The 23,611-nt window shown below is 36.7% G+C and overlaps 1 protein-coding gene across 3 annotated transcripts in view; it reads right to left on the reverse strand.

Annotated features, from left to right (window-relative positions):
• LOC306871780 (glutamate receptor 3-like) overlaps positions 1–23,611 on the reverse strand; it is a 37,086-nt gene that overhangs the window by 9,520 nt on the left and 3,955 nt on the right. Inside the window, exons 3-14 of one of the 3 annotated variants that reach the window (XM_079419928.1) lie at positions 21,032–21,271; positions 16,911–17,098; positions 14,775–14,828; positions 14,521–14,682; positions 14,022–14,189; positions 13,376–13,480; positions 12,118–12,225; positions 9,533–9,739; positions 8,201–8,574; positions 6,377–6,575; positions 1,895–2,142; positions 892–1,006 (exon numbers count right to left, since the gene is read on the reverse strand). In XM_079419928.1, the coding sequence (XP_079276054.1) occupies positions 892–1,006; positions 1,895–2,142; positions 6,377–6,575; positions 8,201–8,574; positions 9,533–9,739; positions 12,118–12,225; positions 13,376–13,480; positions 14,022–14,189; positions 14,521–14,682; positions 14,775–14,828; positions 16,911–17,098; positions 21,032–21,271 (2,168 nt within the window). The remainder of the gene's footprint in view (positions 1–891; positions 1,007–1,894; positions 2,143–6,376; positions 6,576–8,200; positions 8,575–9,532; positions 9,740–12,117; positions 12,226–13,375; positions 13,481–14,021; positions 14,190–14,520; positions 14,683–14,774; positions 14,829–16,910; positions 17,099–21,031; positions 21,272–23,611) is intronic. The other 2 variants (XM_079419929.1, XM_079419930.1) reach the window with 2 other exon arrangements.

Consider the following 23,611-nt stretch of genomic DNA (forward strand, 5'->3'; position numbering starts at 1 on the left):
CATCCAAAAATTAGGCAAATTCCATGACATTCCGCAGTATAGAGTAAATTCTATTTTTATGACGAGATTCTGCAATTACGTATGTGTTTTCCACATCACGGAACTCATAGGGCCCTACCATCGTATGGACAAAATATTTTTATGTTTCACCGAAGATTAAAAGTCACTGGTTTGGAATGACATGAGTACAGTAAATGATGACAGAACTTCACTTTTGGGTGAACTATCCTTTAAACATAATAATAAACATCAAATAGGCTCAGACAATCCTATGTGCTTTAGAAAAGTACAGGGACCTATTTTCCAGAGCAGTTTTGGTCTTGTTAGCACGGTCTATTAGATCCTCATTCATCTCTCTTTTTACTCTCTCTTGATAGCCCAGTAAATCCTGGAACTCTGGTAGACACAAACAGTACATTTTCTGATGATCTGATATTACAGATCAGAGGAGAGCCAGAGAGGGCCTAGTCTCTTCTACCTGGAACAAGTTGTTTGTTTCACCACACAAACAAACCCGCAAGGCAGCGTCGCAATAACACAAGCGTCCTAATAAGCTGCGCTCCTGGTGACCCTGACCTCGCTCCACACATCCACCCACTTGAGCCTTTATCCCTCTCCTCCTCTGCTTCCTTTCCTCCATTAGCCAAATAAAGGGTCGCATCATGATCACAGTTTGCCTTATTATGTAAGCTCCAAAAAAAAACCTCTTACATTAGCAGCGCTGGCAGTAACTGCGGCCGTCGCAGTGGTGCTAATGTCCTTGGGTCATTTGGCTCAGTTTGCTGGTGTTCACCCCTGAGGGTCACGGTACTGTTGCCAGGGGTCATAGGTCACAGCCTTGCCGATTACTCGTAGCTAGGAAATGGTTGTTTGGGTGAGATTGAGGCTGACCTTCGAGTCCCCTCCCCCGCTGCCGCACTCTCCCTTGTCGTACCACCATTTATTTTTCAGCTTGTCCAGCAGGCCCTGCTCATTCAGCTTTAACACCGCCAGGTTTACAGCACTTCTTCAAACGATAAACACAGCTCGTAAGAAAAGGGACAGGTTCGTGAGAAATCTAATGAGACTGCAGCAACTGGCAGTTGCTTTTTTGTTAGGGGTCAATACAAGAGGAGAGACCGGTTAACTGGTGAAGTGGTTGGACCGCTCGATTGGTTAACTGGTGAATTGGTTGGACCGTTCGATTGGTTAATTGCGCCAGCCACTGGGTACAGACAGAAGCGCTTGTGCAAGTGAGGTACGTGTGGTGCAGAGAGAAACAGAAAGAAGTGAGAGGAAGAAAAAGTGGTTGAGTGCTGTTGAGTGATGGGAAGGATGCAAGAGGAGAAAAAAAAACAGCGTATGGCATGACATGCTTGGCAACAGGCAACACAGCACTGGTGCAGTGAAAAAAACAAAACAATCCAACCATACAAACATTACAGAACTGCAAAAAAAAAACAAAAAAAACAGCACAGTGCAAAGGACAAAGACAAAAAAGACAAAGGAGGATGACAAGAAAAAAGGGGGTAGGAAATCAACAGCAACAGGCATTACACTGTAAAAATGGACTGTAAATTATTAAGTTAAGTGACATTTCTGTAGAGAGAAAGACGATAAAAAAAACATTACCACAACATACATGACTAAAGAAAAAGAAACTTAACACACAGACACGTTTACCTTATGTACCGCGAGAGAAAGAGAGAGAGACAGGCAGAGTGAAAGCAAAAAAGAAAGAAAAAGAGTTCAAGGAAAGAGAGAATGAGAAAAGGTATAAGAAAAGGTATAAGAGGGTGAGAGAATAAGAATGAAAAACAAAACATGAACGAGACAGAGAGAAGAGAGAGATGGTGGAATCAGGGTAGGTGGAATACTATAACAACAGAGTGAATTGTTATATTATTCCACCCACCTTAATGCCGACCCTTTGGGTGTGGCCACGCCGTAGCCCTTGGAGTCCAGGTTCCCTCCCACCTTCATAGTGTCGCACGGCTTTCTCTGCTCGATGTATTCGTTCATCGTGGACTCGAGCAGGAACGCAAACTTCCCCTTCGACTTGCGCACGCGAGCCACTCCGTCGGGGGTGGTCTTAACAAACACGGACGGCTCGGCTGACTTCATGTAAGACCACATCTTCTCGTAGACAGCGATCTTTGAACGCTGAAAGAGAGAAACGACAAAGAGGAAATAATTGAAAGGTTCAGAGAGACGTGTGAGTTTCGTGACCCTTTACAAATAAGAAAGTGGCTGCCTAAAACTTCCTGTCAGCAGGGATGGACTGGAATTCATTTTGTGAACTATTCCAGCCAGCACGGATAATTCTCCACTATATTATTAGAAAAGTAGCAACATTTGGTTATATATATATGACGGGTGCCAGGAGCATTTCTAGCCTTTCATCAGTATTGAGGCACAGGGCCCCCAACAAAAAAATTCTCTATATTTGGGTATAGGGATATAAATTGTCTTCACCTCCCAAAGTTTCTTGTTCACAAGCTGTACACGACTTTTCTTCGATTTCTAGATCCTATTTGATCAATATTGATTCACTGGCATCGCTATATATCTTATTTTAACAGATGATTGAAAATATACAGTACGTCGCTGCTGAAATATTATCAGAGAAAATTATTCTCAACTGTCAGGCAAAGATTTATCAGTAATATTTTACTGGGGCACATCAGTAAAAAGGTCCAGCTAGGATATTCCATTTAAACGTGCATTAAATTCAAAACCTGAAAAGCAAAAAACACTGTTTCAGATGTCTCACAACATGAACATCCCACCCCAGACATGATATCAAATAAAAATCTCAAACTCTTATCTCGATCAGTATTTCGTACAAGAGTCTTCAGGAATGTTTGACCTTGGAGAGTCCTGCTGTCAGGAGATTAAACCCAACGAGCATCAAAGTATAAAATCTTATTAAAACAGCAAATTATATATATATATATATATATATATATATATATATATATAAGTAAAGAAAAAAACTAACATGTCAACACAAAGTTCTCCCACACATCATTCTCAGAATGCATGGAAGGAAGGAATGAAAGAACAGAGAAATCATGGCTCTAGTTATCCTTATAATTTTGCTGTAATTCTGCATTTGTGGTGATTTAAAGCTTACGTTTCATAAGCCAAAATATTCTGTGCCCATCTCTTGCGAGGGTAGCTATAAATGGCCGTGTAGCGGACAGGATATCTCTGGAGAAAATACACTCACACACACACCTAAATTTATTAGGACAAACACACACACACACACATACACACACTCTTTTTTATAGGACAGAGTTTTACACACATACACTCACACATATCGTGCATGTAAGTAGGTTAACTTGACCTCCAGACAGCTGGTGTAGGAGTGTATGTGAATGTGTTTTTCTTGAGTTTTTTGGCACAAACTGTAGAATTCAAAGCAGGAAGTGTGTAATTTCTGTGCCACTAGCAGCACCAAATGGAAATGAAAAAATAATGACTCTTTTCAGATATTTGATAAACATATAGTACCAACTTAGACTACTGGATGTGTTGTGTCTGGCCAGTCCAATCCTCAAGTACATAACAGAGCCATTAATCATGGTGCACACTTAATGGACTTTTAATATTTGATTAAAATTAATTATTTTGAATATTTGATCCAATATATTTCCATCTGCAAAACCCTAAACCTATCCCCTCCCAGAAATCTTTTATCATTAAACTATCATTATCTTTAAAAAGAAAACTCTGTAATCATTTACTCAGACTTATGTTTTTTAAACCTGCATGTGCAAGTGACTTTCTCAGAATGCAAAAGGAGTCTTTTCAAAAGGAACTTTTTCATGTAAGCCTTATATTAAATGTAATTTTGTAAAATGTGTAAAAATGCGTTTTTGATTTGAATATATTTAAAAAAAATAATATATTACTGTAATGGCAAAACAGCCTTAACTCTTCAATGTCACATAATCCTTCAGAAATCATTCTAATATGCTGATTTGGTGCTTAAGTAACATTTATTCAGTAGTTGCATGTAATGGAATTTAATAACAAAATAAATGTAACTGTAATCAGTTATAGTTACTGAGAAAACATTAATATACAGTTAATTATGAAAATTTAAAATATTAAAAATTGTAATATTTTCACACACATGCAGATTTAATTTATTTATTTTTTTGATCAATTGCATTGACTGCTCTAAAATATAAGACACCAATGTTTTCGGGAGTTTAGGACACAGGAATTCATTTTGTTGGTTGTTTATCCAATAATTGTTTTATTACCTATTTGGGTTTATGTCAATGCTTTACTTTTTTTTTTTAAGTAAGATTAACTGTTAGATGCCAGTGTTCCCTGGATGCAAAGATTTGTATTTAACCTAAGAATGATCTCAAAGTGAAAAGAGGCCCTAAAGTCTGATTTTGTGGTGGCTGTTCTTTAAAAATAAATTATTATAATCCTAATTCAAATGATGAAAGATTAAAAAAGGATAACCCTGTCTGGTTTAAATGTTTGAAAATGATTATCAGTTGAAAACATTTGTTAGACATTTATAAAAGTAATCAAAAAGTAATTAGTTTCATTACTTTAATAAAGTAATTGAAATAGTTACACTACTTATTACATTTTAAATAGAGTAACTTGTAATCTGTATTACATATAACATTTCTAAAGTAACCTTCCCAACACTGCATTTATTATTATTATCAGTGTTGAATACAGTTGCGGTGCTTAATATTTTTGTGGTAACTCTGATACATTGTTTTTTCAGAATTCTGTGACGAATAGAAAGCTCAAAAGAACTGCATTTATTTAAAAAAAAGTTTTGTTTCTGCTTTTGATCAATTTAATGCAGCCTTGCTAAATAGTATCATATGGGCCTCTTTTATGATATTTTATGGTGCTTTTGCATCCTTTTTTTAAGTTTGAAATGTTAGTTCTCATTCATTGTAATTTCATGTAAAAGTCTACCGGCATAACAATTTCTCCCATTGTGCGCCATGGAAGAAATAAAGCCATCAAGTTTAGAATGACATGAGGGTGATTGTTTTTTTAAACTGCTTGTTTTGTGGTGACTGTTCCACAATATTACCACATTGTTTTTCTACCTAAAAACCTAAACTCAAACCAACATTACCATCTAATAAAGCAGAGTTATATTCACTGCTTGCTAGGATAGTTTGCTGCAATAATATGTTATGAACACAAGGTGGAGGCTGTCTCCACATCAAATTCAGCCAACATCTGTGTCAGCTGCTCTCCTGTCATCTTTGCTCTGATCCAGTTTGTTAACAGATGACAACTCATGAAAGAGAGAGGAGCAAAAGGGCACCTCATTTCATGTGTTCTCCATCTACGTCTCCAACCACTCTATAGTGGGTCTGTTAGGTGAAAGTGACTGTGTGAGTGACTGATTACGTATACATCTATTTCTGCTTTCATACACTCACTCACACACACGCACACACAGCAAGTAATTGTGACATTAAGGTGAAATGACAGGATGAGCTCATCAGCAGTGGTTTATCTGGGTCATCTTAAAACTGCCATGTTCCCTGTCATCTCAAAACACACACACACACACACACAGCCTCTGGCTGGCTCACATGAAAAACAGTTTCTGGCTAAGATTCAGTAAAACATGTCTTTATTCATAGATGGTCGCATGTATGTGGTGACATGTCTTTGTCAGATTGCCAATTGACTGTCAACGTAGTTCAGTCTCAGAATTTCTTACAAGTAAAGGCACACAAACGTGTGCTTTCCTTTAGATCTCTCAATCCTGAATCAAAAACCCTTCCAGTACTGCACATTTTGAATGTCTCCTTTAATTGAAAAATCCAGTTTAGCTAATGAGTTGAATAATGCACATTAGACTTTGCTCAGACAGACAGAAAAAATGAAATTTTTGCACATTTTATTCATCCGTTCAGTGCCTGAAATACAAAAAAAAAACAACAACAACAACAACAACAAAAAAAAACAAACCCTATCCATATATGATTTGAAAGCTGATTAAAATCCTATTTTTTTCCTGGAAAACTGAGGCTGAATGATCCAAAAAGTATTTTTGTCATACAGGACATAATGCATATTGGATGGATTATACATTGCATAAAGTGCTTTTTTGCAGTTTCAGCATTGGTGTAATTACTGCAGTTTGCCTGTACAAGACTTATTTTAAAAACATTAAAAATCATACTGACCCCAACTTTTGAACAGTAGATGTAAATAAGGGAGAGGTCTAAAATATGGCTGGGGAACTCCAGGATCAGGAGTAAGAAACACTGGCACAGAATACAAGTTTTATTATGATCAATAACCACAAACCACAAAGGCTTATTTTCCTCATTTTGGCAGTATTACTGCATTTGACAGAATATTTTTATTGCTGTCTTACCCTGAAGAACTCTTTGGTGGAACCGGAGTCGAGTGTTCCATAGGCGATCTCAGTCTGCTTGGCTAAGTCCTCTGCACTCTCTATAGGCGACACCATCCTTTCCACAGTCAGGAAAGCAGCCAGATTTGCCGTATAGGATGAAATGATGATCAGAGTGAAGAACCACCACACACCTCCAACAATACGGCCAGACAGAGACCTGAGAGAGAGAGAGGGAGGGAGAGACGGAAAGAGGAAGAAAGAGAGACAATAGGAGAGCAAACAAAACCCTGTGAAAAGTTAACAATTAGTACAGATGTATTGAAACTATTACTGCCGATAAAAGATGTAAATGTTTTCAAGAAACTAACAAAATCACAAGTACAAGTGAAGCTTCTGTTTGGACAGGTCTGTCTCATGAGAGACAGCAGAAAGATGAGGATGAGAAGCACAGGGTCACAAAGATCACCTCAAGAATGAAAGACAAGAATCCAAGAGGAATTAGGTGGGCAGGAAAATCGAATGAATGAATAGACGAATGACGGAATGAATGAAGAGGGCTGACACTCCTCCACTGAAACAGTTTATAAACACCAACTGCTGACAATAAAATAGAGACATGCAGCAAGAACACGGTAGCCCTCCAAGAAAGAGAAAAAGAGTGTGAAAGAGAGAAAATCTGAACATTTTACAGTCAACACATGGTGAATATAAATTATTTTAGTTGGTGCTCAGCATCACTTTAAGCAGTGGTTCTCAAAGTGCAAAGTCTAGATTTTTTTTATACGAAAAAAAAAAAAAAAAAGTAAACAGAATCTTCCTTTTTGTGTAAACTAAGCCTTTATTGTTGTGCTTGCAAAGCAGTATAATTCATGTTTTTTTTTTGGATATAATAAATATATAATCTTCTGTTTTTTATTTATATAAATATATATATATATATATATATATATATATTTCCATTTTTTCCTTTTACTGTAATAAAAAACACATTAGATTAATTTCCAAAGCATGCAGGTTTCATTGTTTTTATGTTTAATAATCATTTAAAAATCGTTCTCAATATTAAAGAATAACAGCGTCAACACCAAAGCTATAATGATAAAGGCACAGAGAAATTATATCATTGCAATCACTTTCAGAGCATTTTTTTTCAATCCTGAATCAATCCTGTTATAATGAGCTCGAGAATTTAAAGCAGACGAGCCTGCGCTTAGAATAAACAGATATCGTTCGCTGGTGTGGACGCTAATGTCGTTATCTTTATAGTTATTGTTCTTGGTGTGAATGGAGCTTAAAAGTTTTAACAAAAAATTTATAATGTGCAGTAACTGCAAAAATAATTAGCTGACGCGGTTTCGTTTGTTTCAAATTGCTTGTTTTTCCCTCATTTTTTAAGTTGATTTGTGCAAAACAATCTGTTAAATGATATGTCATTATAAGTGCCAAAATTGTCGACCAATACTGACAGATGATGATATTATTGGGGTGAATGTAGTGCAAAAGTTTCTTTAGCTTCAAAGATGAGTATGACTAAAAAAATGAGAACCACTGATTTAAAACAAGCTGTACTTCAAGAGAGAAAAAGAGGAGATAAAGACAGGAACAGCTCGAGTGACAAATTTGTGAGTGATGAGTGACTAAGTGAATGATTGAATGAATGACAAAAGTGAAGTGATGACAGAATAGTTTAAGGTTAGAAGATAAGCTTATTAAAAAGTGAAATACCCCAAGTAGAATAACATATATGCACCATGAAAGACATGACGACCATAAAATGCAAAGATGAGGGGAGAGAGAAAGATGAGGATGGAGAGACAAGGATGGGCTAAATAATACACCAACCTTGGCGAGATATCGCATCCTTGCTGCATGAAAGCTCCAAGAGAGAACCAGAGACTGTTAAAGATGCCGAAGTCGTTAGGCGGGTCGGGGGGCGTCTGCGGATCCTTCGCCTCTTCATTCTCATCCAGGTGCCATTCGTATGGACTGAAACGACTCACCAGGAAGAGAACCACGCTCACACCGATATATGCAAACACAATACACATCCAGATCTCATAGGCCAGCGGATCCAGGAAGGAGAAGACCCCTGGTTTGGACTTCTGTGGTTTCTTGATCATGATGGAAATGCCCAGACTCATGAAGGGCTTGGAGAAATCTATCACCTCCTCCCGGACAAGGGTTATAGTGAGAGGAGCCACAGCTATATCTGCTCTCTGGAAACATGGAACACAGGAAAGCTCAGTTCATAATACCAGGAAAAAAATTATGTCATGGTATGATCATGGACATGCGATTAGATGGTCTGCTATTTTCAAAATTTAATAACAATAAAAATGCAGAACTGAGGAATGATCAAGCTGTTTGAATACCAATAACAAATTAAAGTACCTTTGGTTCATTCTTTACATTTAACTGTATGTTATAACTGTAGCATATGTTACCATGTACTTCTGTCCCAAAATGCCTTCTTGTCTCCATCTGCTTATGAATGGAACTCAGAACTCGATTTAAAACTCGACAAAAGATCTAAATAGAACTTTTATATGACAATATTTTGTGTAGCGATGCACAAAATTCTGGCCTATATAAGCCAAGAAGTATTTTCATGACATTGTCAATAAATCTCTTTATATAAAAGGATATAAAAATTATAAGATGATGTTTTTAGTAAAAAAAAAAAAAAGAGAAAGAAAAAAGATATGTGTCTCATATTCAGGATATGTTGAATGGCACACAAAAACAAAAAAGCACAGACAGACACATGCACACACTTCCTTTCATGTGAATAAAAAATAAGTTGTTTAGCTTTAACAAGAACCAAATGGGTGGAGCAGATTTTTGTTTTCCCCAAATAAATCAGTTTTGTAAAAACACTGACCATGACCAAAGACTTGGGTGATGTCAGCAACACCAGGAAAATTAAAAATCACAGTACAATGTCAAAATCAATCATGTGACACAGGAAAGAATGATGAGAACAACTCTGACAAGCACCAAACTGTGAAATGTTAAGAGATAGCGAGAAAATCTTGCATAATATCTTTTGAACTTTTATTTTGACAGAGTGGTCAGTGATTTAATATGATGCCTCCAAAGTGTTGCTGGTTTCACACAGCCAACTATCCCACTACCCACAACTTCCCATTGCAGGATCATTTTCCCAGCACTCACCCCATATACCAACTCCCCCACCATGCCGTTCCAGGTCTTGGTCTCAGGGTCGCGTGCTCCATATTTCCCATCAGCTACAATTGACAGTTTGTACCTTATGCCCACGTGCTTTGCGATTTCTGATGCCAAGTCTACACAGTAGCCCTCATAGCGATCATTCCCTTCCAACTGCATATAATTCCTCTTGTACATTACATATGGAGCTTCCTGTTAACCAAATCAGATAAGGTTCAGCTGGCTTTCAGACGGACAGCCCAGAACACACACAAAATCACTGATTAGTCTGCAATCATGCTGATACAGTATGTGTCACACATACACACTTTCACACCTCTTTCATTCTTACTCGTTCACACAAACACTGAAATATACACATGCATTGTGAGTCTCGTAACAACAATGTGACCAATAGCCAAGCTACCAGACAAACAGCAGCTGAATTTAAATTGGGGACAGTGCTACTTAATGGTGGTTTCTGATTTCTCAAATTGGAGAGAGAAAAAGAGAGCTGACAGAGATGTGAAGTTGCTGGTCCTCTCATTAGTAAACAGAAGTCATTTGTAAATCTAAAGCAAGCAAGGATATGGACGTTCAGGGGACTCTGCTTAAAAAACTCACACACGTTTGTGTCCAGTGCATCCAGGAAGGTTAAAGAGGACAGCAGAGGTTTTCTCACATGTGTGTGCTTTTAACTATTTTAATAAGGCCAAATCTGATGAAACTCCAGATCAAAATTCTGCTTTAATAGCATCAGATCAAACTCGAGTTTTCTTTCATCTTATTTACTGAACCCCATCATCCATATTTTCAGTCGGTTTCCAGCTATTTATACTGGTTTCATTACACAAGCACGTCTGTCCAACCTGTGCAGGATGAAACGTTCTTTTGCAAACTCTTATTAAACTAATTATCTAATGAGCCTGCTTTCAATTTCTGTATCTACTTATGAGGTTATCATAGGCAGAGTCAGAAAGAGGTCGTCATCACTTTTAAATGTAACATAAGGCGAACCTTATGGTACATTTAAATATGACTTTGCTTTTCTAACTAAACTTAGTGACATGTTTATTTATGTAATTCTAACTGGTCTTACAAATGTTCATCTTATTAACGTAATGTACCTTATCTGCATTAAAACAACTGCATTCTTTAGCTCATTTAATTTTTTCCTACTAAGGTTTGGTTTATGTGACCTTCAGGTTATGTATTATGCAAAAGATTAATTACCATATTCATCCTTTAATTAATATTCTTTCCGTTTCATCTCAGTCCTCTCCTCTATCCACCCCTGCCCTCAAGTTCTCAGAGTTCTTCATTAAGGACATAATTATGAAACTCGTTTAAGCCCAGATGTAATCACTGTACAGCCCCAACCGAATCACTTTCAGCATTTGGTTCAATTAACGTGCGTTTGTTTAAACACAGCGAGTCGTCCAGCGTAACATGTCCAGTAGGCAAAACATCTCCACGTGCACAACATGGCACACGTCTGAAATTCTCTAGATTAAGAAGCTTCGCAATTCTTCATATTTCATTTATTTCTATAATTTATTTAATATATGAGTTGGCAGCTATAGTCAATACGAGAAGAAATAAAATTCAAAATAAATGTTGCTATTTAAACGTGTATGCAACACAGTTCACTCGGATGTATTCATCACTTTGCGAGTTACAAAATAAGTGCTGCTCGGTCTCTTTTTGATCCAAGTCAGATTTCTTTATTTTTAGACAAAGAAAATTTAGCTGTATGTCAGAGGATGTATCTCAAGAGTGGCTCTGCATTTGTATGCATTTGATTTTGTAATATCACTGGAAGACAATATTAAGCTTGTTCTCAACCACAACTCCTCTTCATGTGACACCTAAATAGTCAATAATAAATAAGAGAAATATGAAAAGCAATCTAATCAAAAACTTCAATTGGATTGATTTGCTATTGAGTGGGCGTTTGCCACACTCCCTCAGATGGCGAAATCCCTGCTCACATTCATCGTATTGGCATGGACAATTATGTCATTTTTAGGGAGCTAAGTAAAGAACAAACTGTCTGCACCTAATGGGCACATCTGATAGGACAGCTGGATGTTAAAAACAGGACCTCGGCCAGAAAACACAAAACACATCTGAACTCTGAGGCGATGTAAAATGAGAGACTCTTTTTCTGATGCCTACTATTTCACACCATGTGTGAGAAAACCATCAGCCGTGCCTTGTGTGTATATTTCTTTACATTTTCTGCACTTTGCATCCAGCTTGGCATCTCAGTCGTTCAGTACTTACGTTTGGTGAGGTGAAAGAAGCCGAGAAAGAGACAGTCTAACCTATTTCTTACCAAAGCCAGTATTGTGATGTCACTGCTACAACAGGCCACCGGAATGGAACTGAAAATGCTTTGGCACTCACACGGATACAGTTGAAACACTCTTCTGTGATCGACTGTTTCAACATGTAGTGAGTGAGTGCAAAGCAAAGCGAAACAGAAAAGCATTCTGCCCCCCCAGAATGCAATGCAACTGTGACACTAAACCTGAAAGGGCAGAAGGATCATGGTTCGGTATATTTAAAAGCAGCTTTAGATAGTGTACCATAATAGTAGTGACCACAATGGTTCTGTTTTCCACAGAGGAGGATTCGTTGGTAACCTGCTGCTCCACTATATAAACAAATTTCTCATATTCATTCCAGTAGCCAATCTGCAAGGGACAGAAACAGCAAGAGCATAAATAGAATCAATCAATCACAGTCAGCAATTCAGTAAGAGAATGACTCAGTAGAAACATGATCTCATGACTGATGGAGGAAGAAAGCAAGTATGAGGGCAGCTGGAGCATTTAAGTGCGTATCGTTTTCCTTGAGCTTTCAAGAGAAAACATTTACTCGCACTATATGAAAACATATTGTAACTTCAAAAGATGAAAGAAATGGGCAAAAAATTTAACATTTAATGATGAGGGTCTAAAAAAAGGCAGAGAAAAAAAAAACCTTATTTGTATAGTTTCACTTTTTTTTTGCTACATATACAGTGGTGGCCAAAATGATTAGAACAACAGTATTTTCACCAGCTAAAAAATGGCTTTAAGTCCATTATTTCTATCTTTTGCTGCAGTGTGTCAGTAGTAAATATCAGTTTACATTTCCAAACATTAATTTTACCATTAATTGTAATAATTCAGTGAGATTCTTGTTAGTGTGAACTGTGGCAACGTCTCCAAGATGCTTCAAGAAAACTACCTGAAAAACTATGTGCAAGTGCACCGAGGGCAAAAGCCAAAAGCTTTAAATGCAAAGGACAGTCACAACAAATGTTAATTTAATTAATAGACATTAATTGACAAAGAAAATATATTTATGACATTATTTTTGACAGCATCCTCATTTTACAGCATTTTTACACAAGTGCCTAAAACTTTTAACAGTACTGTAGCTTTGCAGGTGAGTTTCGTGAAGCATCTTGGAGACGTTGCCAACGTTCTTCTGGATTTAGTCTGTCTCAGTTTGTTCTGTTTCTTCTTGTCATTCCAGACAGACTAACAGCACTGGCTGTTGTCAGACAAAAATCTCACTGGATTATTACAATTAATGGAAAAACGAATGTTTGGAAAAGTAAACTGATATTTCCTACTGACACACTACAGCAAAAGATAGAAAATATAGAACTAAATGACTTAAAACCATTTTTTAGCTGATGAAAATACTAGTGTTCTAATAATTTTGGCCACCACTATATACACACACAGACACATATATAAATATACATATGCTAATGTTCTAAAGTGATTGTGGCTTCACTGTGACAGTAATATTGTGTGAATTTATAGAAACTGCCCTCCCAGAGTCACTAACCTTTCTGGCTCCTCCTGGTTTAGTTTCATAAACATCAATGGTGTAATTTGATCGCCGTCCAAACGAATCGAACTGAATATTTCCTGTCATACCCTGAACCTGAACCTGCAGGAGGAAAGCACACACGAACAGTAACACCAACAAAATAACAAGCACGACAAAAAAGGAAAGCATGATACAACATTATCAAACATAATGGAAGTATCATATAACCATATAGACCTTATGTAGCCCGCCTCTTTTCAGCATTGTGTTCTGTCTTCCGGTTTGCATTTCCACAGCATGAAAGTAAGATCTTATGGATTTATGAATGACCTGCTCATTTTAAAATCTAAGACCCCGGTCTACTGACATTTTATATGGTATCTGCTTCAAACATGACAATGCTCATGATAACTTTTGATAACTTCTGTTTTTGTGGATTTCAATGGCATCGCTGTTAAATAGTTAAGAAGCTGGTGAAGTGGATTTACTTATTATAGAGTAAACACACAATTCAAAAGATGGCTGTAAGCTTGTTTTACTGGCGCATAAGGTCTACAGGTAAAAATGATTATTGCACATTCATTGATGATTAAAAATTTGAACACAGCTTTTTTTCCTAAAGTTTTTCCTATCTCTGAGGCCCTTTATGAACCCCTCCTACCATTTTGAGAGCTCTCTCAATGTCGATTCCCTGGCTCCATGGTACAGCCGGGTTGGCAAGGCAATCGCCTGCACTCCCTCGACGAGAAATATCAACACGCTGACGTCTCAAATAGCGAAATGCTTCGGCTATCACCAGGATGGCATCGTGTGTTAGTGCAGAGGTGTACTAAACATGACAACGAACAGATAAATGTATGAACACCTCAGTATAAACAGAGAACCACGCAAACATTCAAATGCACATTTTCTACACTCAGTGAACAGTTGAAAGAGGTGCATTATGGGAGAATTTAAGCAATGACATGAAACAACAAAAAGAGATGATTAATGAAACTATTGCATGACTGCTATATTAAACTCATCAAAATACATTGCCATAAATTACACGTAAACATATGCAAATAAACTCCGCAAACATATTCAGAAGTGGCACACTCACAAATAAAAACATGCACAAATGCACATAAATAAGCATAGAAATAAAGAGAGACAGAGACCTTCAGGGGAGTGTTTCTAGACTCAGGGAACTCTCTCTCATCGAGCCGCTCCCAGCGCTGAAGGAACTGCTGCACGATCGGGCTATCAGGATTCATGATCTGGAATCCGGTGATATTTGCTCCGCCTGAAAACACCTTATCCAAACTCATGTTAGAGAATCCCTGCAGAGAGCGAGGGTCAGTGGTCAAAATGAAAGGTCACTCACAGAAGGTTAAGAAAGAGGAGATCTGGGCATGTGTGTGTATTTTCTCACAAGATTAGCCAGGATGTAATGATATCCTCGACTGTTCTTTCCTGAGATCACGACCTGGAAACAGAATGAAAGAGTGTCACGCAGCATTAAGTCTGATTGTTTATGCAGACCATGAGATCAAAATGAACAAATCACAGATTAAACTGGCAAACAACAAATTAAAAGCAAAAGCCTGAAGAACTGCTGAGGGGTGATTCTGTAACTATATGGGCACTCTCTGGTCCCAGCGGTTAAAAAAGGTGGAAAGCTTGCTTGAGTTTTTCTTTTTATTAATAGTAAATAGCAGAAAAAATATTCTGGGGAAAAACGTGTTTTTTAGTGCTGTCAAACGATTAAATCGCATCCAAAATAAAAGTTTTTGTATACATAATATATGTGTTTGTGTACTGTGTATATTTATTATGTATATATAAATACACACACACATGCATGTGTATATATATATATATAAGAAAAATATGTTTTATTTGTATATTAAATATTTTTATATATATTATAAATTATATAAATATATACGTGCAAATACAAGTAAATATTTTCAAAATATATACTGTATGTGTGTGTATTTATATATACATAATAAATATACACAGCACACACACATATATTACATAAATAAAAACTTTTATTTTGGATCCGATTAATCATTTGACAGCACTACTCTTTTTATTAATAGCTTAGCTGAATACTAAGTGGAAAAATAAAAACCATAGGCCATGAGTGACAAGGACTTTTATTGTCATTTTATGGAAAAACTTTTCTATCATGTCATGGATTATTTTAATTCAAAAATCTAATTTAAGACAAAAAAAACAAAAATACTTTTATTTTAAAACTAAAGAAAAAATTCAAACATCTAATTGAAAGATAATTTTTTGGGGGGGGGATTTCTTAATACAATTATAATTATAATACACAGTTATTATAATTATATAATTGGTATAATTTCAAAATAAAAATAGAAAATTAATAAAAATAAAAATTAATTAAAATATAGACATGAAATTTCAAAAAGTGACAAAAACATTACTACAGAAAATACAAAAATAAAAACTATTTAATTTAAATTTGTTAAATTAACTTTAAAATGAACTTAATAAATTAAATTTTGCCTATTTAAAATATTAATAAACACCATAATAGCATCCCAATTATACTAAATAACACTGTTCAGCACTCAAACAATACTTCCCCCAAAAACATGCAACATTTTTAACAGTGATGGTACCATCAATGTCCAATGGCTGTTATAAATACCTAAAGAATACAACACAACATTCCATCTGTGGGAATATGTTTAAATTTTTGTTTTTTTGATGAAAGAAATCAGGTCAGTAGTAGTGCCCATTTTTACATAATCAGAAATGAAAGAACTGTCTCCATTGTCCTGCTTGAACCTGTTGGGCACAGTGGAGCTGTTACAATACTGCGTCTTCCCACACATCACAGGACTGTGTTATTATTATTTATTATTCTACAAAGGTGCAGCACTTGAATACATTGGCAATATTGAAAATTTGAACGCCGTGCCAGTAAAGCTCTGCTGACTCTTAGGCACACTTTAAAAGGTACGACTCAACCACACACACACCCACACACACACAGCTATTGATTTACAAGTAGCAGCAGACAGGCAGTCTGCTGGAAGCACAGCGCTCTGATTAGCTTTCTCTGAGTGCTGATTGATCTACTCGTGGATTTCATTATCTCTGTGACCTCCTAGTGACACAAACACACACACACACACACTCTTTCCTCTGCATGTATATATGTGTGTGTGGGAAAAAGCTAGGAAAGCAGACACAGGGTAAAAAACAGAAAGAGAAAGAATAAGTCAAAGAGACAAACAGAATCGGAGAATGTAACAGTACCTTTGAGAGCTGTATTTTTGGATGAGAGGAAAGGGAGTATTTTTAGTTTTCTCACTGTTCCCTTGTTACAGGACGCTGTGCCCTACTTACACAAACACACGCATGCTCTCACACATACTATTTTTATCACCTTATTTGCGAACAATGCTTGAATTTTGGAAAGGTATTAATCAATACCACAAAACTGAGCTACTCGTGAACTACTGCCACGACAGACAGACAGTCCGACAAATGAAATGAAGTCTGAGTATGTGTTTTTATGTACCTGCTCTAGAATACTGTTAATACGTTCAACCTCACAGTCGATAAGGAAACGCTTCTCCTGCCGACGATCCATTTCTTCAATAATGCGCCGGTATTCCAGCGGATCCACTATGTTCCCCACCGAACGTGCTGTCACCTGCCAATTATTCATCACCGCAGATTCCATGATGGCCTGTAGGATGGAAAACCCTGAAACAGAGAATAATACATGGTGTAAAATACACCGCTACAAAGGGCCTGCGTAGATGTAGTACCAAGGCAGAATTGGGCCAGAATGTTGGAGCAAGTCCTGCTTCATTTCTCTCTCTAGTTTGAGAACACAGAGGAACTGCTGATGCAGTGCAAATCTGAAGGGATGAAAAGAGGGGAGGCAGGGAAAGAAGCATGGTGAACGTAATTACTGCAACTCTGCACTAATGATGCTAATGCAATGGCAGAACACACATATTATATAAATATATATATAAAACATGCATACATTTGTGCATGTGTGTGCAAGTGCGTATTAGGCCTTCATTCATATATTTGAGATAAGCTCCACCATAGATCAGATCCATTGCAGATGATATCTTTACGCAACTAGTCAGGTCTTGTGCAATACATCAGACCCACTGCAGCACATATCAGACCCCTGCATAGGTATCCCACCCAGAAAGTGAGGGTTTGTTTGCTCGGATATAAATTAGGTGTCCCTCAAATTCAAATTACCTACAAAAAAAAAAAAAAAAAAAGGGGTAAAGGCCATTGCACACCGAGTCCGAAATTTTCGAATGTGTTTTTCCGTATTCCTCATCCTTTCCTATCAAAATGCATGCTACGGATGCGAAAACGCAGAAAATCGAACCTGATCCAAATTTTTTTATGACGGACGAAAGTTTCGGAGGCAGTGTGTAAACGTGATTGACACAACGTGAGGTCGTATTTATTTTTTAACAAGCGAAAATTCCGACTCTGTGTGCAATGACCTTAACACTTTATTTTAGGGTCTCTTAACTAACTAGCCATTTATTAGTACAAATTAAGCACATATTAATGCCGTATTCTACATCCCTAATCCTACCCAATACCTAAACTTAACTATTACTTTACGAACGATTAATAAGCAGAAAATTAGGAATTTATTGAGGGAAAAGTCATAGTTAATAGAGAATAAGTGTTCCCTATTATAAAGTGTTACCAAAAAAAAAGAAAAAAAAAATCATGATTAAAATAAAAAATCATTACTTTTATGGGAAGTGATGCAAAACAGAAAACAAATATTTTATTTCGTTTTTTTTTAAATGATACCAACATATAATATGATATATAATATAATAGATTTTTTTTGTTTTTTAAAATTTATTATTCATTTATTTTACAAATGTAGGTGTTCCTAGCCACTATTTTTTTGCAATATACCCAAATCTGCATAAAAATGCCCTCAGTGCCCTAAATTGAACAATTATTTAATATATTACAAAATTCAATGCCTGATTATGAATATACATGAAATTTCTGTACATTTGTTTTTCTGTGGTTCATCCAAACTGAGGGAGAACTTTGAAACATTTTGTTTTTCTGTATTGACAGAGACAAAACAAAACAAAAATACAAAAGCTTTCACTGGTGTGGTACCCTTTCAAAAGGTACACCTTTTTACCTTACTTAGCCCCAAGATATGAATATTAGCATCTTACAAATTGTGTGCATTTTAGTTCATTTTGAAAGGGTACTGCCCCAGTAACAGCTTTTGTACTTTTTTTCCTAAGAGTGTACTTAACCCAGAATTACCATTACAGGATTCAAAGCACATACAAAGTAACAGAAATGTTCACTAACAGCCTTTATAACCTCCAGCTCAAGGCCATACAGGACACAAATCAGCCCTGTTCCATTTGGTCTCGATTTTAGCCCTGTGATCACATTCATTATAGGACAACATGCACGCACACACACACACACACACACACACACACACACACTCACACACACACATTCAATCACTATTTTAATTAGCATACGTTCTGTTTAGCTGTGACCAATTAATCAAGACTGACAGCTCACAGAGAGGTGAGAATCCAAATGACATACATACACTCAAGCGCTTCGACTCTTAAAGTCATACATGTTAGTCTAAGTGGGAGGCCATGTGTCAGACCTGCAAAGGTTTATTAAAGATGGGTTAATTAAACACAAGTTTCTCATTAGCAATTTAAGAGGGTCTTGTTAAACATTGCATGGAGGAAATCTTTTACAGCGCCTTCGTTAAATATCTCTTAACCTCTCACAGTTTTATTTTTTCAAATTATGTACTTGGCCTTTTACATTTTTTATTGAGAGTCTCTGCCAAACATTGCAGCACTCATCTCAACAGCACAAATCAATGTCTTAGAGCGTTTATGTTAACCAGCAAGCCAAGGCACATGCAGATTTTTTTAATTGTCACTGTTTAGCGTATTTAACAGATGCACAAGCCCTGTGGTGATGTAAAACCATTTAAAGTTTAGCACCACCAGCCCAACTCCTGCTGACAGTAGTGGGTGTTTTTAAGGGTGGCAACAGATTGAGACTGTCTGCACTGTATCACGATTTGAGAATGATCCAAAGAGCATCTAGTGCTTTAAAGGAAGACAATCTGACCATTTGTACCAAAGAATTCACGTGATCAAATCTGATCCCCAGTATTTCAATGTGGTCTCTGACTTTTGGCACCCACTGTATTAAGAAGTGGAGGTCCAAACAAAGTTTCATTGACTTTTATCTGTAAGCACACTGTTCTGCTCTTCAGTATGATGTGTTTAATCCATCAAGGAAGATCCCTGGAGAAAACTTAACAATAGTGTCTCTCGTTATCTTAAACTGTCCCTGTAAGCACTCTCTTTAGAGTAAACAAGCCAGGAAAAATGTGTGATTGTTGGCTGTATGCCCATCAGGTGATCTGGAACACAAACACAGAGAAAAACTGTCCTCCATTATACCAGTGTTTGATGCCACTATGCCGATGTAAACAGCAACGTCTACTGCTTTAGCAGGAATTTGCAAACCAAAATCTGATTTTTAATATTTCTGTGAACAAAAGCAGACATTAGACCTACACAACTCAGATAACAGCTATAAAAACTCAATGTGCCTTCTAAAAATCTAAACAATTAAGACACTAAGATACATATTTATGTACTGGCATGCTTCTACAGGTGACAATGAGCCATAGACATTTATTTGATAGCATAGATCATATGTTCACATTCGTCACACTCTAAATCATATTTAACAGATCGTTGAGTGCAGCACACAAATACTATTTACTGAAAGAACCCATTATGCAGATTATGAGTGATCTGGAAAGGAAGCGAATGGAAAAGGATAAAGAAAGCATCCATGATTTTGACCATAATCTTTTTGTTTTGGTGCCAAAATGACTGCATATTAGAAGATTAGGTAGAGAGACTTTTGTGCCTGTATGAGCATCTACACTATGAAAGAATCAGGTTAAATGCATTTTTAACTACCTCAGGAAGTGGCTGAAAGCTGACAAACTCAAAACGATTAAGATCCCTTTACACTTGTATTTAGCGTCATCCACTTATGATCGGATCAACAAAAATGCATATTAATAGCAAGTGTAAACATAGCCAGGGTCACGCTCAAACCCCATCCCATGCAAGCATCCACTTTTTTTAAAGATTTATTTTTCCCGTTTTTACATTTTATTAGGATAGGACAGTATATAAGACAGGAAACAAAGTGGGAGAGAGAGGGGGGATTGGGAAAGGTCCATGATCCGGGACTCGAACTCAACAACCAATGCATAGAACCAAGTCCCCAACCTGCATTTTTTATTTTTCAATTAGCGGTTACATCCAGAATCAAAATACTGAAGAAAAGATCTGTTGCTACTTCCATTGCAGTGCTACTTCAAAGGGATATTTCACCCAAAAATGAAAGTTGTCATAATTTATTCACCCTCATGTTGTTACAAACTTATATACTTTCTTTCTTCTGCAGAACACAAAAGAACATACTTTGAAGAATGTAGGTAACCAAACACGTTTTTCAAATTTCACTTTGGGTGAACTATCCCTTTAAGTGTTCAAATACTTACAGTATAGGTGTTTGTGTGTTTGTGTGTGTGTGTTTACTCACCTCTATCAGTATCATACAGGTAGACAAATTTCTCCCATTTGTAATGGGCTAGCAAACTGAGCAGCGCCCCCCGGAGGCTTGGCCTCATCTGTAGGACAAACTGCACATCTGTGTCCGTGGGAAAAGATGGAGTGATGAAGGAGGTGTGCAGAGCGCCACAGAACGACGTTAATGTGTTCATTGACCTCCTGTCATAGAATCCAAATATTGCATATACACCCCTGGAGAACTGAGAACAGACTGCCAGACCAAGAGAGAGATGGAAACAGAGTCAGTGTATATTTTAGGATAAACAATCATTAAGGCACACAAACACTCATAAGCACTACGTATTATGATGATCTCTACTGAGCGTATGTACTTGTGTGTGTATCTGAGCCTTTAAAAACGATCTGAAGAGACAATAGCTTTTTCACAGAAATGGAAAGGTTATGACATCAGGTTTAAGGTCACAGGCTGCATGTATAGCACTACGATGCGGATTTGTCAAAAATCCAAATCAAATGTCTTGTTATTTATTTAGTTTAAATACCCTAAATGCAGTTGTCACCTAAGTAATTTAAAGATAAGCTGCAAATGTTTCTAAATCTGGCAACCATGTAGCTAAGCTGACAGTAGACGGATTGAGTTCACTGACATCTCTACAGCAATATAGGAAAGAATGCTCAGAAAAGCCAGTGTTAAGCATTAATTCAGCTTTAGTGGTGTCTTATTAAATGAATATTTACAACCTTGTTATCCAGAGGGAGGACATTTGTACTGTTTGTCTGTTTCCTGAAGCAAATGATTTTTGCCTAACACAAACACCTGCTTCTTGAAAAGTAAGAGAGCGAGAGAGAGAATAGGAGAGACTAAGGCAAAAATAGAGGTTAGTCAATTCTAGGAAAAGGACGAAAGGGACAAATGTTGCTAAATGTGTCCAGAAGACATACAAACAAAAAAGCAAGCATGTGGACATGAGGGAGAAAAAGGAGGAAAATACAAACAAATGTCACATTACTCAGAGAGCCCAGAGGTTAAAAATCACCACACACAGATGGCCTACGCTAAAAAAGCATACATGCTCAAACACTCATACAGCAAAGCAAACACATTCATACACAATTGAGAGCTTTAGTACAACAGAGAAAACAACAACGTAAGAGCCAACATACAATCTAACACTCACATTGGGCCTACCCATAAATCCATATCCACCATATAGACACTAAAGATGACACTTCCTCAATATTCAAATTAGTAGTAGATCAAAATGGGATTTTTTTATACGCAGATTTTTAATGCATTAAAATCATGGCGATTACCAATGTGCTCATTTGCACCATCAAGCGCTACACACTCCAGTCCAGTAGGTGGCGGTAGCCCTGTATGATCCACCAGAAAGCAATGCTGCCCACCAAATGTCTTTTGGATGACATTTTTGTGGCCACAAACCTCAGAAAACTCACTTCTGGTTCCATCATCCTTAAGTCAATGGGTTTTTTTGAATGGGTTTTTGGTTAAATGTCCACAATAATGTCTGTTAACACAAGCTCAAGATATTCTACAACATATAAAATCAGTAATACAATACATGATTTTTAAAAGCTTTTAATTGTTTTTAAAAAGGCAGTTGATAACCAGTGGCTAAATGTGACTACAGATATCGGGACACCGAACAGGAAAACTCTTCTACTTACTAGTTCGCTTTCACAGCTTTGTTGTTTATAACCACACTCTATCAAACTCAAACTTTCAGGTTATTGTTTTTTTTTTTTAAATGAAGACTAAAAGAGTTGTCGGAAGCTTAGTGATGGTGACACTGAAGTCATGAGACTGCATTTTACTTCTGGCAGTTGCATTTAGTTCAAAAGTTAATTCAAAAGTTGTGTTCATTTGTGAAGATAATCATGATGCGAAAACGTGTACTAATCAAACATGTTGGCTACAGAGCTTATTTTCTGCAATAATCCAAATGGCAATGAAAAAATTGTATTAATTTTTGGTCGAGGGAACCAGGGTGATGGGGTGGCTTTCAAAAATGCATCACCACTTTGGTGGTTTTTCACCAAAACCACTCAAAGCACTTGGACAATGATCAGTGAGATACAAATATTCATTAGCTAACACTTTTGGGTGTTTTGGTAACTGTTCAATTGAGTCAAGATGTGATATTGTCCTGAATTCACCAACTGGTTATTCATGAAATCTGTCTAAAGAAGAACAATAATCATACCAATAATATCTACACACAACTGGAGTGAGTTTGTGTTTTTTGTGGACTGAAAATTTAAGTGTGAACATTTTGGTGTCATATAAGTTTATTTATTAGAATACAAGATAACAGGGGTCAAAAATGTTGAATTTTTGAAAACTCTGATTAATCTACCGGTTGTTGATTCGATGGAGACATGAATTTTATTAAAGGACAAACATATTACATAAATCCGGACCACATCACCAGAGAGAAGTCTGATGTTTCACTGGAAGATTAAGCTATGCCATTTTAATAAATAACAAAAAATTGTAAAAATGAAATGGAAGGATTGTTTAATAAACCAATAACATGCATTTAGAAATTTCCATTTCATGCCAACTAAG

This window comes from Barbus barbus (assembly GCF_936440315.1).
Source record: "Barbus barbus genome assembly, chromosome: 6".
Lineage (NCBI taxonomy): Eukaryota > Metazoa > Chordata > Actinopteri > Cypriniformes > Cyprinidae > Barbus > Barbus barbus.